At 50.6% G+C, this 17802-nt stretch overlaps 1 protein-coding gene across 4 annotated transcripts in view; it reads left to right on the forward strand.

Moving 5' to 3' along the window:
- Window positions 1-17802, forward strand: part of Scn5a (sodium voltage-gated channel alpha subunit 5) — a 97453-nt gene that overhangs the window by 58927 nt on the left and 20724 nt on the right. For 3 of the 4 annotated variants that reach the window (XM_041676895.1, XM_041676898.1, XM_041676896.1), the window contains exons 15-20: window positions 765-938; window positions 1993-2349; window positions 5341-5781; window positions 7135-7296; window positions 10629-10749; window positions 11448-11602. In XM_041676895.1, the coding sequence (XP_041532829.1) occupies window positions 765-938; window positions 1993-2349; window positions 5341-5781; window positions 7135-7296; window positions 10629-10749; window positions 11448-11602 (1410 nt within the window). The remainder of the gene's footprint in view (window positions 1-764; window positions 939-1992; window positions 2350-5340; window positions 5782-7134; window positions 7297-10628; window positions 10750-11447; window positions 11603-17802) is intronic. The other variant, XM_041676897.1, reaches the window with a different exon arrangement.

Raw genomic sequence — 17802 nt, forward strand, 5'->3', positions numbered from 1 at the left:
TTGCTCCTATGGACCCCTGAGGTTACAGCTCTAACCTCAGGAGACATACCCTCCTCTGGAGACCATACCCTGTCAGCCTGCAAAGAGAGTTCTGAACCACCAAGGCTACATAGTGAGAATCTTTATCTGAAAAAAAAATGTAAGCTGGGTGTGGCCCTATGCACCTAAAACCCCAGTGATGTGGGTGGCAGAGACAGGAGGATGGCTGAGGCTTGCTGAATGCCAGCCTAGCTACACGTTCAGTGAGAGATCTTGTCTCAAGGGAATAGAGCAGTAGATTAGGATACCTGATGTCCTCTGGCCTCCACACGTGTGTATACCACGTAACAGCCCCCCCCCCCTGCACGCGCACACACACACACACACACACATTAAAAACAAGGCCACATGTACTCTAGAGCAATGCCTGCACAGTGCCAGCCCCCTGGGGAAGCAGTGGCTGGAGGTTAGTACAGGGAGGCAGTCGGCTTGTAGACGAGGAGAAAGGGCAGAAGCAAAGACTCTGAACTCCTGGGGTGTTGTGAGGATGCTGTAACTGCCCCGGCTTCCCCTGCGGGTGGCCGTTAAATATCATGTCTGCAGAACCCATGATGAATGTGGGCTGTTTCTGAGCTGATGAGCCTGGAGAGTAGCCCAGAGGCCCGGGGAGGAGGTGCGGGGCGGGGGAGACACCTACAGGACAAGAGTCAGGAAGCAGGGTGCTTGCCGCCCAGGGTCTCTGGCCAGCGCTGGAGGACCCGCTGACCCCTGCTCTGTCTCTCCAGGTCTTCACAGGGATCTTCACAGCGGAGATGACCTTCAAGATCGTTGCCCTTGATCCCTACTACTACTTCCAGCAGGGCTGGAACATCTTCGACAGCATCATTGTCATCCTTAGCCTCATGGAGCTGGGCCTGTCCCGCATGGGCAACCTGTCGGTGCTGCGGTCCTTCCGCCTGGTACGCGCATGCGCCCACCGCAGAGAGGGAGGAAGCCACCTTGCTTGGCTCCGTCCTGTTCTGGCAATGGGTGCCTGGCACAGTGTGGAGGTATCTGGTGGAGGGGGGCAACAAGGAAGACATTCCTCGGGGAACAACTGACCATTGCACGGCTTTCATGTATCTCGGGCCCTAGCAAGATCCGAGAATGGGGTCCTATGGCTAGTTAAGAGTCACCACCAGGTCTGTGGGTGGCTCGCTTAGAGCATTGCCTGCTGAATGGCATCTTTTAAAACTTGGAAGTGCTTAAATGATCTAGGATCTTGCTAAACCCCAGAGGCAGATTCAGTGAGTCTCAGATGTCGCAGAATCGTCTGTGTGTGGCTCACATTTGGAACTTAGAATACCTGAGGACTTCCTGGGGCTGGTAGTGTGGCCAGGGAAGGCTTCCTGGGGGAAGAATTTGCAGCTCTGGTGGGGATGTGTGAGCAGTAAGGAAGGGCCCTTCTGTAGGTTCTAATTCTGATCCCATTCCTATACACCAAGGAACTTAGAGAAGTCACTTGACCTTTAAGGACCAAAGGAGGGTGGTAACCATGCCAACCTTGCATGTTGAAATTCACATTAAGTCAATCCCTCCTAAGCACAGGCCTGGGACACGCTGGGTGCCCAATAAATAGGAAGTGCCCGCCATCTTTTCCTGAGAGGAAAGAAAAATGGTGGAGATTGGAGGAGTCAGATGGCTTGAGGTGGCCTGGAGTCTCTGGGGGGAACAGGTCTGATAGAGGAAGGGCACCCCAGGCGGGGAGAATCCACTGGGCATTCCCTGGAAATGAGAGTGAGGAAGGTAGGAGCTTAGTGTGGGGGCAGAGAAGAGCTAAGGCGGAAAAGATGGACTGGAGCTCAGGAGACTTTCAATGACTATGCCAAAATTCAGCATTGATCCCTAGGAGAAATTAGTTGGGTGTGTATTGGAAACAAGGCCTCTCAGGGCTTTTAGGCAGGCGCTGGGGACATAACGGTGTGACCCACACCCCATCACAAAGGCTCCTGCCTGCTCTCCCCTCTTTCTCAGCTGCGGGTCTTCAAGCTGGCCAAGTCCTGGCCCACCCTCAACACGCTCATCAAGATCATCGGCAACTCAGTGGGGGCGCTGGGCAACCTGACGCTGGTGCTGGCCATCATCGTCTTCATCTTCGCTGTGGTGGGCATGCAGCTCTTCGGCAAGAACTACTCAGAGCTGAGGCACCAGATCAGCGGCTCCAACCTGCTGCCGCGCTGGCACATGATGGACTTCTTCCACGCCTTCCTCATCATCTTCCGCATCCTCTGTGGGGAGTGGATCGAGACCATGTGGGACTGCATGGAGGTGTCGGGGCAGTCGCTGTGTTTGCTGGTCTTTCTGCTTGTCATGGTCATTGGCAACCTTGTGGTGAGTGAGCCATAGCCTCGTAATGCACACTGACCACCCACCCACCCAGACACCCCTCCATCCGTTTATCTCCACTTCCTTCTCTCTAGCCAATCACCTAGGAAACCATCCACCTTCCCATAAGCCGCTGATCCGGCGACCATTCATTCCTGGGCTCGTTTCCCCATCTCTCCCTTTCTGCTCTATTACCCGCTCATGCCCCTGTGCACACGCTTACCCGTCCACCCAGGCAGTTATCGTAAGCACTTCCTAATCATTCACCCATTCAGTCTTGCCTCTGTCTGCTCTTCAGTGTGCTCACCTATCCCGCCGTCTACCCGCCTGGTCTCCCGCTCACCACCCGCCTGTTCATCAGTCTGTCGGCTTAGTGACCAGTCCTCCCGTCCACTCGCTCATTGATCAGTCATTCACCCGTTAGCCATATCTACTCGCTTTCCCACCCGTCCATCCGGTCACTCATCTGTCTACCAACTTCCCATTCTCTCTCTCTCTCTCTCTCCCTCTCTCTCACTTTCTCTCTCACGCGCACGTGCACACACACACACACTCATACCTGATCGCATGCCCACCCACCTACTCATTCATCCCCCACCTGTCTACCTGCTCTCTTCTCTACCATCCTCTCACCCATCAGCCTACCCATACATCCTGCGTTCACCATTCCCATCTACCCAGTTCATCAATCAACAAGCCATTCACTCAGCCACCGGCTCACCCACCCCTCCACTCACCCCTCATTCTCTGCGTTTTGCTCATCCCTCTATCTGCACACTCGTCTGCATGGGTGTTCATGGCTGGCTTTGCTTGTTTTTAATAATTCATTTATTGACTCGTCCCTTGTGACCGGCAAATGGCGATATGACTTTCTGCTCAGACTTGCATGGCGTGGCCCAGATGCTGGTGGGTGAACATGAGCCTGAGAGATGTGGAGAAATGACCCTCAGAGAGAAACAACTGGTCAGTGCCCCTCAGGAAGGGCCCATGAGTGTCACTCCTACCCAGCTAGAGTAGTTAGGGAAGGTTTCTAGCCCAAAAGGGACAAGGTCACAGTGACTCATTGGCTCAGGACAGGAACCTCTTTAGTGGATACATCAGAGACCAACATAGGACCAACATTTGCATGGTCGGGCCCCGTTGTGAATACCATGCCCTCATGGGCAGCACAGTGTCACCCCAGCACACAGGGAGGTTTGGTTCCACTTCCCTGACCTGCCTGTTTTCACCATCCATGTGCCTCAGCCAGGCCAGGATAGAGCCCAGCATACTGCCCATCCCTCAGTCCCCAGCCTAAAGCTCAGTGCCCGGAGAGGAATCAGAGCATGCGTACACAGCGTCAGCAGCCCCATCATCCCTTTCCGTCCCCTCAAAGCAGCCTCCCATCAGAACAGAGCCTCACCTAGTTTCTACCTGGCTCCAGGAGCTGCCAGACTCAGCTCCAAAAAGAAAGCAAATGTGCCCAGTATTCAGCCGCTGCCAGCACTCAGCCCGATGCTGGGCTGAGCCGCCCCTCACCAGAGCCCTGCCATTTCTGAGCGGATCTGCCTGGGGACAGAAGATTAGAGGCTCTGGAGGAGGGAAGCTGCCAACCCACGCTGCCGCCTCGCCTGGGAACTGGGCTGCTGCTGGGGCCAGCTGCGTGGGTGGAAGCAAGCTTGCTGCTGAAATGGGCAAGGCCAGGGCCACACGTGATTGACGGGGAAGCCCCAGAAGAACGAATTTCCAAAGCTGGAGACGGGAGGCCCTTGGGTCCTGCGTGGGTAGACAAGGCCTCCTGCCTTGCCTGGAGCTTGGACCCAGGACTCTTAGGGAGTCTGGATTTGTGTGGCGTGGGTGAGGGATATGGGCCACAGGGAGGACCCTCAGTGGGCAGCAGGAACAGAGGCCAGGGACCAGGCTAGAGGTCAGCCTTGACAGCAGTTTTGATTAATATTGAATCCCCGGTCCCTGGTGAGGACATGGAAAAGGCGGCCAGGTGTCAGAGGCGGTCACGTCTCCAGAGTCAACAGAAAGCACCTTTAGCCTTTGCTGGCCATGGGAGCAGATGCTGCTTTCTTCATCAGTGGCTTCTTACAGAGGCCTGGTCCTCACCTTCCTCAGAATGCTCACCCCCAGTATTCTGGCAGATATGGAGTCCCTGAGGCAGGGTACATCCCCGAAGAGTTGAGAGAGCGAGGCGTCTGGTCACCCTGCTCAAGGGCCCCTTCCGCTGAGCTCCTTCCTGGGGACTGAGAGAAGGTGCCGTCTTCATTTCTCCTCCGTGGGGCTAGGCAGTACACCTTTTCCCATGACACCATTCAAGTTTGTCACACGCCACACAGTTGGTCTGGGACATCTGAATGCTGATGCCTTCTCTGCTCCCTTTCCTGTGACCCTCACACGGAAAGGTGCCATGACCATCCTAAGACATGGGCAGATTGCTTGGTTAGCAGCCACACATGCCCAGCTGTAGCCCGCTCTGTGCTGAGCCAAAGCTAATCACTTCCCTTTTACCCACACACTCAGCCCTTTCGAAGCCCTTAGAGGTTGGAGTAGTTTCTTTGGGGGCCCTCTGCCTTGTCTCTGACTCCCCATTTCCCAGGAAGGATCCCTGGGCCATCACACCCCGCTGTGCCCCACCTACTTAGTCCAAAGGCCAGAGGGGAAGAGGGAGGTAGAAGAAGGCCCTTGTGGAGGCTGCTGCTGCTGCCTGGTTAAGACTCTTTCCCCAGGCAAGTCCCACCCTGTTGCCATCTGTAGCTCCCTCCTTGACCCTGAGCTACAAGGGGCCGGGATCTGAACGTTTTCACTCTGGTTATCTGAGCCTTTGGCAGGAAGAATTTGAATTCATTTTTCTTCAGAAGCTCCCATATGCAGGAGAAGGAGATGGGTAGGTGAGAGCCCAGGGCCCGGTGCCTCTGTTTGCCGTCAGCAGTATTCAGAGTCTCTTAGGGCCTCAGTTTCCCCTCCATGGTTCAGCAGAGCCTGGGTGAACTTGACCCATTGCCTCAACAGGTCTTGAACCTCTTCCTGGCCTTGCTGCTCAGCTCCTTCAGTGCGGACAACCTCACCGCCCCTGATGAGGATGGGGAGATGAACAACCTCCAGCTGGCCCTGGCCCGCATCCAGCGGGGTCTGCGCTTTGTCAAGCGGACCACCTGGGACTTCTGCTGTGGGCTCCTGCGGAGGCGACCCAAGAAACCGGTGGCTCTTGCCACCCACAGCCAGCTGCCCAGCTGCATCGCTGCCCCCAGGTCCCCACCACCCCCAGAGGGCGAGAAGGCACCCCCAGCCCGCAAGGAAACACGATTTGAGGAAGACCAGCGACCCGGTCAGGGCACTCCTGGGGACTCGGAGCCCGTGTGTGTGCCCATCGCCATGGCTGAGTCAGACACCGACGACCAGGAGGAGGATGGAGAGGACAGCCTTGGCTCCGACGAAGAATCCAGCAAACAGGTAAGCCCGTGTCCTGATGGGGCAGCCACCTGCTTATACAGAGACAGCTCCTAGCCTCAACCAGACTACCTCAGCAGTGGCACGGTGGGAGAAGACAGGCCAGCCCCACAACAGCTGGCCTCTCAGAAAGGTCCGTGTCCAGCTATTGTCCACCCACCCTACTAGTCAGCGTTCATCCCTGGGAAAGTGAGGCATGGACAGGCGTCCTTCACAAAAGCCTCTGTCTCCCCCACCCCCGACCCTAACGGTTGTCTGGCACCAAGACTAGCAGGGACAAGTGTCTGGGTGAGAGAGGGCTATGGCTTGGTGACCTCGCAACTGTCCCTCCCCTCCTCCCATGCCTGAGGCTAATTCTGAGATTTAAAAATAAGCACCCCTGAGCAGAAGGTGTCAGGGACAGCACTATCTTATCTCCAAACCTGTTATTTTTAACACTTGGGACCAGAGTCTGGCCAAAACAGAGTGTCTGCCCCTCAGGTTTCCCTTGACCTGAGCTGGGCTCTGTGGCTGTTCCTTAGGCCCCTGGGTCAAGCATACCTAGTGGTTCCCTTCCATGTTAGTGGCCCTTTCCAGCTAGGCGTGGTTCTGCCTCAGATGGCCTGAGTCCTGTCTTGGCTCTTTAGCCAAGTTGTAGGACTGTAACCATTTGTGGTAGAGGGTGGGAGGGTGGGGGTGACCGTCATTGTTGAGAGTGGGAAGGTAGGGGGTGACCATCATGGTTGAAGGTGGGAGAGTCGGGGGTGACCGTCGTGGCTGAGGATGGGAGGGTGGGAGGGTGGGGGTACTAGGACCACAGTCTCCAGTATCTCCTGCACAGGAGATGGAACAGAATTCTGGCTATTTTTCCCTTTCCCTTTCTTTTGGAAACAGCACAAATGCGCATGAGTGCGTGCATACGTGTGTGTGTGTGTGTGTGTGTGTGTGTGTGTGTGTGCGCGCGCGCCCCGTGTATGTGTGCTGTGTTTGCACACGTGCACATGTGTGAATGCTTGCACACATGTCTGTGTGTGACTTGTGGGAATCAGTGCCAGCAAACTGGAGTATCTTGGGGACTTGAGAAGTCAGCACGACCTTCTGAGTAGAGGTGACAGCACTCGTAGGGCCTCATGGTCCAGCCACACCCTTTCAGGGTGTCTGAAGAGGAGTGGTTTATGCTGAGCTTTGGCTAAGGGTCCTTTACCCGTACTTACCAAGAACCTCTCAGTGACTAACCAAAGTCAGCTGACGAAGGGTCTTTAGTAGACGGAGGTTCATGAAGATGCCAGGAAGCAGTGGGCCGAGACTGAAATCCACAAAGCCAGGGCCCTGGAGACCCTCTGCCTGGGTGTTTAGGCTCTCATGGGGTCTTTTCAGCAGGAATCCCAGGTTGTGTCTGGTGGCCAAGAGCCCGCTCAGGAGCCCAGGGCCTGGAGCCAGGTGTCAGAGACCGCGTCCTCTGAAGCTGAGGCCATTACGTCTCAGGCAGACTGGCAGCAAGAACGGGAAGCGGATCCCCGGGCCCCGGGGTGCAGTGAGGTAACAGTGGGCTCTGCTGCTGTGGCCAAAGCCAGGCTGTGAGAGGCCACAGCGCAGGCTCAGCGTTTGCTAAGGGGAACCACAGTCAGTGTCATAGGCAGTATGGAGACCCATGGCAGAGGAGGGTGGTAAACCAGTGTCCCAACAGGGAGAGATGGTACCCATCCCAAGGCCACAGGAAAGTTGTGGAACCAACCAGCTCAGGATTCTGAGGCAGGACTAAGCCCTCCATCCCGTGTGTTCGTCCTCCCCGCGCACTCTGTTCTTGTGTTCTTGTGCCGTTTGGCAAGTGTTTGTCCTGTGACTCCCCAATTCACAGAGGACTGTCCTGGCTGCATTGATCACCTGCTGCCTTTTCCCTGCAAAAGCTAAAAGGGGAGAGGGGACCCCAGCCTGCCATCAGGGTTTTCTGTGGCCACAAACAGGCTTTACTCTGAATTAACTACCACCCGCTTGTACAGTTGGTTTTGTTACTCTTTGGGGGGCCTGAAACCCAGCCCCCAAATAAATACACGAAGATTTATTCTTACTTATGAAAGCCCAACCTTGGCTTGGTTTGTTTCTAGCCAGCTTTTCTTAATGTAAAATATCCTGTTTCTCTTTCACTACATTTTGCCTCTGGGCCTTTTAACCTTATTTATTCTATATGTCTTTCTTTCCTTCTTACTCCATAGCTGGCTATGTGGCTGTGTGGCTCTGTGGCTGGCCCCAGCATCCTCCTCTCCTCCTTTTCTCATTCCTCGCTCCCTTCCCTCCGTTTCTCCTCCTATTTATTCTCTCTGCCTGGCAGCCCCGCCCATTTCTCTCTCCTGCCATGCTATTGGCTCTTTATCAGACCAATCAGGTGTTTTGGGCAGGGAAAGTAACACAGCTTCACAGAATAAAACAAATGCAACATAAAAGAATGCAGCACAGCTTGGCATCATTAAACAAACCTTCCACAGCATAAATTAATGTAACACATCTTAAACTAACATTCTACAGTACATTTGGGAGCACTTCTCTTAAAAATAAAATAAAATCCACCTCTCTTGTTTGGCTTGAAAACTTGACAGTGGTGCTGCCGTGCTGTAGACAGGTGGCAGCCATGCCCCAGCCTCGGGCTGGAGCCTTCCGGTTTGTTCTAACATCACCCTCCTGATTGCATATGTGGCCTGCCCGGCTCCTCTGCACATATGCATTTTGAGCCCCCAAGCCCAGGGACCTGTGCCATGGCCAGTCACACTACTCGGCCTCACTTGCTTCAGGCATGTGGAAGGGGAACCATGCGTTCAGAGAGTGCTGGGTACCATTTGCTTTCCTGAATCTGACCTTACTCTGCATCCCAGTGCTTGTGATCTTGGTCCTGTAAGAAGGGCCCTAGGATGCTTCACCATCATGGCCAGTCATGAAGCGTGAGTCCCTGGCGGACCGTGTCCCAACTGCAGGTCGCAGCCCCCTCCCTGGGTGGTCTAACACTTGACATCATGTGAAGTTGGAGGATTCAGGATACAAAGCCTCAGGAGGGAGTGGGAAATTACCCGGAACTTTGTGGTGTCTTCCCTTCAGATGTGTATGGTTCTGGACAAGGGAGAGAGAAATGCTAGGATGTTCCCAGGGGAAGGACTTTTTCATGTAGCTGGATTGGTAGAATGCTCACCTACCACTCGCAAAGCCCTGGGTTTGATCCTCAGCACTACACAAGCTGGGTGACCCGTGGCTGGAGGCGGGAAGATTGGAAGCTCAGGGTCAACGGCAGTTGTGCAGTGAATTCGAGGCTGCCCGAGCTGCACAAGACCCTTCTCAGAAGAGAGAGAAGCGGGAAAGGGAGGCTTCCTCCCTCCTGCAGTAGAATCCTGAGAACTTGCTCTCCTGCCTGATAGCTCTATGTCTGCAAGACCCTGCCTGGTGTAGCCTCAAGAGCATGGAGACCGCAAGACAGAGCCCCAACCCTCTGTCCACTCCAGCAGGCTCTTTCCTCCCCTGAGACCTAGTTCTTTACTGCCATAAACCTCAGAAGTTAAAAAAAAAAAAAAGCAGGAGGCGCAGATATGGGCATGGTTACTCATCCAAGGAAGGGGAAGAAGGCAGTGGGAGCCACACAGTCAGGCCCTGGCATTCAGTCAAGAGCCTGCGCCTAGGCCTGCCTGAGGCAGCCAGCTGGGGAGCTGAGATAGGAGTGAGACTGGGCGGAAGCAGGTGGGGGTTCCTCTCTCCACAGAAGCCTTCTGATTCTTTGGTCTTAAAGTTCTGTTCCCCAGAAGCAGAGGTAGGGATGAGGACTTTTGGGGGCTGTGCTCCCCAGAGAGGCCAGGAGGGACACCAGAAGCAGATGAAGTGAGCTAGGTCAAGGCCAAAGGCAGGTTCTCAGGAGCAGTTCGGCCTGGGCCAGTGGGGAGCTGCAGAGCCTCAAGCTGGACTCCTGTGCTGTCCCTCCGTAAGGCCTGTGGTAACTGCCAGGCTGGCCATTCAGCTAAACTGTTCTGGAGGGGCCAGCTAAGCCACAGGGCTCACCGTGTTAGCGCAGGGTGATCTCCCTACCCACAGATGCTGGCATTACCCCCAGCCGCTCACACGCTATCTGATACCCTAGAGCAGAGATTCTTAACCTTCCTAATTCTGCCACCCTCATGCTGTGGTGACCCCCAAACATAATTGTTTATGTTTGTTATTTTAAAATTGTTGTTTTTGTTGCTACTTCATTAACTGTGGTTTTGCTACTGTTACAACAAATCATCAATATCTGTATTTTCTGATGGTCTTGGGTGACCCCTTCCCCTATGAAAAGGTGGTTCAACTCCAAAGGAGTCACAACCCTCAGGTCAGGAACTGTTAACCTAGAGCCTCCCCGGGAACCAAGTAGGTTGTCAAGGTTTAGTGCCAGGGAGGGAAGTTTCCAGCGTTTTCTCAGACACACCCCAGGCTCTGCCCCCACCCCAACACCTATGCAAGCTGGGTAGGGAGCATGGGCTGTTGTTGGCATGTTCTCTGCATGTCTGACCTGCTGCTGTGTGCCTGTGTCTTGGTTTGGATTCTGTTCAGGATGTGTGTCTGTGTACCGGGCTTCCCGCTGTCTTCCCCACCGTGTCTGTCCTGTCCAAGCTAGAAGAGATTCTTTACTTGAGTTCTCCCAAAGCTCCTCACTCTCCCACATCCCAGCCCTCAATCCAGTAGACCAGACCCACACACCCAAGCGCCCTGAAGCCAGGTCCTCACTCCATCCTCACTAAGGGCTCTGTGAGAAGTGTCAACCACTTCCACCTCAGATTCCATCTGGACCCACCCTAGGTTCCCCCAGGTGCTAAGCTGGAGGCTGTCCTCGGCTCGTGGTCATCCCGCCTCCTCTCCCACAGGCCCCTGAGGACAGTTACTCAGAGGGTAGCACCGCTGATATGACCAACACTGCCGACCTCCTGGAGCAAATCCCAGACCTTGGCGAGGATGTCAAGGACCCAGAAGACTGCTTCACTGAAGGTACTGAGCAGCCCTCAGCCTCAGGGGACCAGGAGTTCCTCTGCATGTCGTGCCTCACCCCGGAGCTGAAGTCAGACTTCCTTTACCAGTCCCCTGCAATGTGGGTCATAGTGGGTCGGCCCTTGGTGCAGGACTGGACAGCATCACTAAAGGATGATAGCCCCGTGTTTGTGGTGCCGGTTTAACCCAGGTCCTCCATGCCCCACATCTAGGACTCTTTCCCTTCTACCCCTGTGGGGGTGGTATATGGCCATGTTGGCCACTGACATCTGCAGCGTGTCAACGGGCGCATTTAGAGTGCAGCTGTGGTCTCGCATCACATCTGCAGCATGTTGACAGGCACACTTGGAATGCATCACGTGCCGCTGCAATGTTGGCTGTCACTTAGGGCTCTGCCACTCCCTAGGCTCAGACATTGCGAAGATGAGGTAGATTGTGAGAGAGAAGTGTTTCCAGAGGGGAACGGGCTGACCCCCATGCCATCACCAGCCCTGCCACGGCCCAGTCCAGCCAGTCTCTGCACAGAGCGTTTGCTGAGTTTGTGGCTTTGCAGAGAGCACCCAGAGTCCCCCCACGCTGTGATCCCTCACGCCTGGTACCATGCTGTCACAACCCTTCTCTCTCAGTCCTTCCCTCAAATAACCAACCTTCTGCCGTCAGACCCAAGTGCTCACGGGCCCTGTCACCCTCCCCTACAGGCTGTGTCCGGCGCTGTCCCTGCTGCACAGTGGACACCACACAGGCCCCAGGGAAGGTCTGGTGGCGATTACGCAAGACCTGCTACCGCATCGTGGAGCACAGCTGGTTTGAGACATTCATCATCTTCATGATCCTGCTCAGCAGTGGAGCGCTGGTAAGGGAAACCAGGGTCCCCGGGCTCAGTGGCCTCCAGCTGGGCGCTGGGAAGGGAAACCGGGGTCCCGGGCTCAATGCCTCCAGCTGGGCGCTGGGAAGGGAAACCGGGGTCCCCGGGCTCCGTGGCCTCCAGCTGGGCGCTGGGAAGGGAAACCGGGTCCCGGGCTCCGTGGCCTCCAGCTGGGCCAGGCTTCCATCTAAAGCAGTGGGACACTGGTACCTCCTGGGGATGTGGGATTGGGCAGGCTCGTGAGCCTAACACCCACAGCATGTACGGAGGCCAGAGCGAGAGGGCTGGCGTGTGCCCTGTGTCCAGCCCACTGCCTTGTTCCACGAAAGGGAGATTATTTTCTCTGGCTCTTCAGCCTCCCACATTGGAAATCGTCCACCTGCCTTGCATCCGCCATGCCGTGAGGCCATTAGACGACAGCCATGACCCATGCCTTCCGCGGGCCCCTGGCAGAACCGTGTAGGGCACACTTTCTGTGGAAACACCAGTGGCTTACCCAAAGCTCCACCATTCAAGAGCCTTAGGTCCCCAGGCAGTCGGATTCCCAGGTCCGCTGTCTTGACCTTTCATTTATTTAGTAGGTTTTTTTTTTTTCTAAGCACTCTGTGTTTCTGGCCTCAGGGTCTTCCACTGTAGTTGGAGAAACCAGATTCAGCAGATTTGAGATATCAAAGATCAACCCAAGAGCTGGGGCAGTTAGGGAAGACTCCCTGGAGTAAGTCACCTAGAGGCTCACACTGGAGCTTGGCCAAGGAGGAGCAGAGAGAGCCTCCAGAAATTCCCCACCTGGCTTGCAACACACCGCTCTGAGCCTGTGGGTCTTCTACAAAGGGATGGGCCAGCCCTGGCGATGGTTCTGGAAGGTGCTGGTGACAAGGAATGGGAATAAACCAGAGGCAGTGCGGAGCTGAGCGAGCCCTTGTGTTGTTGGCAACATGAGAACCCTCCTAGGGAGCACTTGGCACGCCCCTCCCCCTCCCTGCTTTAGAGTGGGCCTGGAGCCATGACTTGCAGCCTGCCTGCTGTTTTACCGTGGGCAGCTCGAGCCAAGTCTCCGTAGGTTTGAGAGAAGTATGATTTGACAATATGTTAACAAGTTTTGTTTTTAAACAGCCACCGAGGAGGGCAGCCAGAGCCATTTAGTCTGGGCGATGCAGGAAAACCTCAGGCTGGCATAAAGTGAGGAGGAGTTTTGGCAAGCATCTGGCGAATCTAATCAGTGTAGACAGCCAAGCACTGTTGCTAAAAAACCATGTCAGTGATATATTGGGGGAAAAAGGAGTCTGCAAGTGTTATTTTAAAGGTTTGAGCTTGTTTAAGAGAAAGCAAACCATATATCCCTTCCAAAGTGCTGAGGGTGAAAAAAAAAGAAAACAGAGATTTTAAGAAAAAAAAAAGCAACAAGGAAGTATAGAAAACATAAAACAGTACAGCCAAGCAAGATCACAAGCATATTTTAATAATAAATGTAACTGGATAAAATTCACTTTTTAAAAGGAAAAGGACTCTGCTCTTGAAAAGTATCAGCCTTGTACGAAAAAGTGACTCAGAAATACTAAACATGAAACAAAATTTAAGCTAGTTGAATATCCTTTATCCAAAATGCTTGAGTCCAGAAGTGTTACAGATCTTGGAGGCTTGGTCATTTGGGACTATTTGCATAACCAGTTGAGTAGCCTGAACGCAAATTCCATAAATGTACAAAATTTGAAATTTGGTGTCATATCAGCTCTCAAGAAGTTTTAGATTTTATTTTATTTTGCATTAGGGGTGTATGCTAGTTGCTTTTCTCCTTGCTATAACAAAATACCTGACCAAGAGCATCTTAAGGGAGGGAAGTCTGGTTTAGGGTCACCACGTCAGAGCGCAGTTCATCGTGACTGGGAAGGCACTGAAGGCACGGTAGCTGGAGCACAAGGCTGCTTACCCACATCTGGGCTGATCAGGAAGCAGAGAGGTTACTTTTTTCCCTCAGCTTGCTTTATCTTCCTTCTCTCTTTCCCCCCAACCTGCGGGAATAATGCTACTTACTCCAGAGTGAGCCGATCAACTGCTCAGTTAGTCCTGTCTGGAAACACACTTACAGATGTGGCCAGAGATGTGTCTGTGGTAATTTTAGATCCAGTCCACTTAACAATGAAGATCTTGTATGTGTGTGTGTGTGTGTGGTGCACATGTATGTGTGCGTCTTTCTGTGCATGACTGCATGTATGTGTCTGCGTGCAGGTGTCCATGGAGGTCAAAAGAGGGCATCAGATCCCCCTGGAGTTCCATGTGGTTGGGAGCCACCCAGTGTGGTGCAGGGAACCAAACTCTGGTCCTCTATGAGAGCAATGCATGCTTGCAAACGGTGAGCCACCTCTCCCGCCCCTGCCTGCATTAAAACATTTTGAATAGCAATAGAATTATTTTCTTTTCTTAGAACAAATTATTTTCTCTCTATTAACAGACATGACAACAGAAATCAGGGCATTTTTGTTGGTTTGTTAATATTAAACAATGTTGAATTCAAACTAAAAAGCTTGAAATAAGGCAATGAAGGCCCCAACCTACGATTAAAATACAACTACTGGGGCTGGGGAGACAGCTTAGCAGTTAAAAGCATGGACTGACTGCTCTTCGGAGGAATTTTGGTTCCCCCACAAACGTGGGGTGGCTCACAACTGCCCGTAACCCTGATCTTGGAGATGTGATTCCATCTTGTGTAAGCACCAGACATGTGAGCTGTGCACAGACAGACACATGAAGGCAAAACACCATACACAGGAAAATAAATACAATAGTTTTTAAAAATCAATAATACAACTATTATGATTATTGCTTGGGATTGCAGAGCAATTAAAACTAAAGAAAAAATCACTGAGGGAACGCAGAAAAGAACATTCAAGTGCGAGGGTGCAGATTGCCCCCTGACAGGGTGGTGACGGGTAAAAGGAACAAGGCAGCGAAAGACCCTTAAAAAGTGAAAAAATAATTAAGACTCAGATAGATAGAAGTACGTGCCATGCACTGTCTTAAATCTTTTATAAATATTAATTTCAGTTAATTATCACAGGAGCCCTGTGGAATGAGCACCACTGTTAAGACAGTTCTATAGGTGAAGAAGCTGCTACAGATACCAAAGCTAGAGGCCGGGATGCATTTGCCTAGAATATGCAAACTCTGCTTTGATCCCCAACACAGAGACAGAGCAAGGGAGATACATACATACATACATACATACATACACGCATACACATATAGATAAGCAGGCAGGCAGATGGATATATACATACATATGTAGATAGACACACAGATAAGAAGGCAGGCGGATGAATATATACATACATACATACATACATACATACATAGACACATAGATAAGCAGGCAGGCAGATGGATATAACATACATACATACATACATACATAGACACATAGATAAACAGGCAGGCAGATGGATATATACATACATACATACATACATGAGAAAAACACTGTGGGGTGGCAAACTTGGATAGAACATGCTGAGAATAGTGTGTGGGATTCCGCCAATGCTGCAATCAAAGGGCAATTCCTAGAGACATTTTTATCAGTAAATGAAAATAATTAAGAATTTTTTTCTATCAGTTTTTTCACAAGCATTTTCACAATCATTGAGATAATAATGTGTTTTTTAAAAAAATCTTTGTTTTGTTCACATAAATAGATTTCTTAACAAGGCACCATTCAGACACTTTAGGATATATCTAATATAATGAGTATCTTAAATCTGTTACTGAATCCTATTGGCAAGGTATAGTTGGCTTTTTTTTTTTAACTCTTTGACTCTTTGGGGGCCCACCACCCAGCTCCCAAAAATAAATGCATACCTATTCTTACTTATAAATGCCCAGCTTTATCTTGGCTTGTTTCTAGCCAGTTTTTCTTAACTAAATTCTCCTGTCTACCTTTTGCCTCTGGGCTTTACCTTTCTCCCTTCTGTGTTCCTTCCTTGCCTTATCTGCGTGGCTGTGTGGCTGGCCCCTGGCCACCTCTCTCCTTCTCCTTTTTTGGTTTCTCTTTTTATCTTTTTCTCCTTCTATTTATTCTCTCTGCCTGTCAGCCCCACCTATCCTTCTCCTGCCTTGCTACTGGACATTCAGCTCTTTATTAGGCCAATCAGGTGTTTTAGACAGGCAAAGTAGCAGAGCTTCTCAGAGTTAAACAAATACAGCATAAAAGAATGCAGCACATCTTTGCATCATTAAACAAATGTACCACAGCATCAACAAATGTAACACCTCTTCAACTAATATTCTACAACATCAAGGGTTTTTTTTTTCAAGATTTTTGAGTGACCAATTAATTGTTTGATTCAAGGAATTAGAAATACAAGGCCAGACACATAGCTGAGCAGTTAAAGGTCCTTGCCACACAATCCTGGAAACTTGAGTTCTTTCCCCAAAACCCACGTGAAGGTGGAAGGAGAGAACAGCGCCATATGGTTGTTCTCTGAGCTACACACACACCAGAGCACACCAACCCCCTCTCCCACACGATTATCAGTCAATAAAATTGTTTAAAAAATAGAAATGTAAGAACAAGGCAATTCTGAGCAAACCAAAGGATGTGATCAGTGAAATAAAAATATAAATTTATGAATTAGAAAATAAATAGCAGATTGGCATAAAATTCTATAGCTAATTCCGTGAAAACAGAGTCATCAATCACTAGCTAACTTAAGTTCTCATATTTCCTAGGATGGAGTTTCTCAAAATCTGAGAGAAGAAAATAATTTCTTTGCTATTTAAAATATTCTAATGTGGAGGCTGGAGAGAGACTGCTCAGTGGTTAAGAGCATCTGTGCTCTCGTACAGGACTAGAGTTTGGGTCCCAGTCCTCATGATGGGCACTGCACAAACACATTGACTCCAGAGGGATTTGATGCCCTCCTCTGGCTTCCACGGGTACCTTCACGCATGCACGTGCATGCACACATGCACAATCTTAAATAAAATAAAATAGGGCCCAAGGGAATGGCTAAGTTGTTAAGAGTATTCACTTCTCTGGTAGAGAATCTAGGTTCGGTTCCTAGCACCCACGTGGCAACTCATCACTATCCGTAACTCCAGTTTCAGGGATCCGATGCCCTCTACTGACCTCTGTGGGCACTGCACACACATGGTGCACATACACAGACTCAGACAAAATGCTCACATATGTAAATAAAAGATAAATATTTAAAAAAATAAAAATATAAAAAATAGTCTAATGTGACGCAACATGAATTCTAATTGGTCTTAATAATACAAAGCTAGAGCCAAGATATGGGGGTATTGCTGAAAGATCAGAGAAAGAAAGGAGCAAGCCACTAGAGAGACTTCTTACCTCTACTGAATTCTCAGCCGGAAGGGGCCAGATCCTGTCTCCATCTCCACTTCCTTGTGTTGGGACCAAAGGCATGAGATCACAGGTGTTGGGATCAAAGGTGTCTGCCACTGCTGCCTGGCCTACATGGTTAACCAGTGGCTATTTCCACCCTCTGATCTTCAGGCAAGCTTTCTTTGTTAGAGCACAAACAAAATATCACCACTAAGTATGGGAAAAAATGGAGAATATATATATATATATATATTATTTCTGTTAACATTAAAGCTGATTACAAAACCTTCCAGAATATTGAAAAGAAGACACACCAGTTTTCAGACCTCAGACTCCATACTTAGAAATAATGGTGCATATACCTGGTAAAATGCAAACCGGACCCAGTAGTAGATTTTAAAGATTAGATATATCATGTATATATTCTAAAATGTCAAAATGCTGATAATGTTCCAAAATCTATTTTATGTAAGTAGAAAAAAAGGATAACATACAATTATCTAAATGAAGGCATCAAATCCGATGACGATAGAAATAAAACATATTCTTAATTTACTGAAAAAGTCAACTATTATCGTTAGTTTCTGTCCTCATTAGTGCTAAATCACTTAGCGTTTTCATTAAAGTTAAGAATATGGAAAAACCATTTAACTGCTTTCTAGTACTAATCATAATAATAATATTTAAATGCTTACCAGTGTATTTAATTAAATATTTTAAAGAGAATCAGTTGACTATAAAGCAAGAATTGAGGCCGGGCATGGTGGCGCACACCTTTAATCTCAGCATTCAGGAGGCAGAGGCAGATGTGTCTCTGTGAGTTCCACAACAGCCTCTTCTATATAGC

The sequence above is a fragment of the Microtus oregoni genome, unplaced genomic scaffold, assembly GCF_018167655.1.
Source record: "Microtus oregoni isolate MIOR12 unplaced genomic scaffold, Mior012 000028F_ref0000031, whole genome shotgun sequence".
Classification (NCBI taxonomy): Eukaryota; Metazoa; Chordata; class Mammalia; order Rodentia; family Cricetidae; genus Microtus; species Microtus oregoni.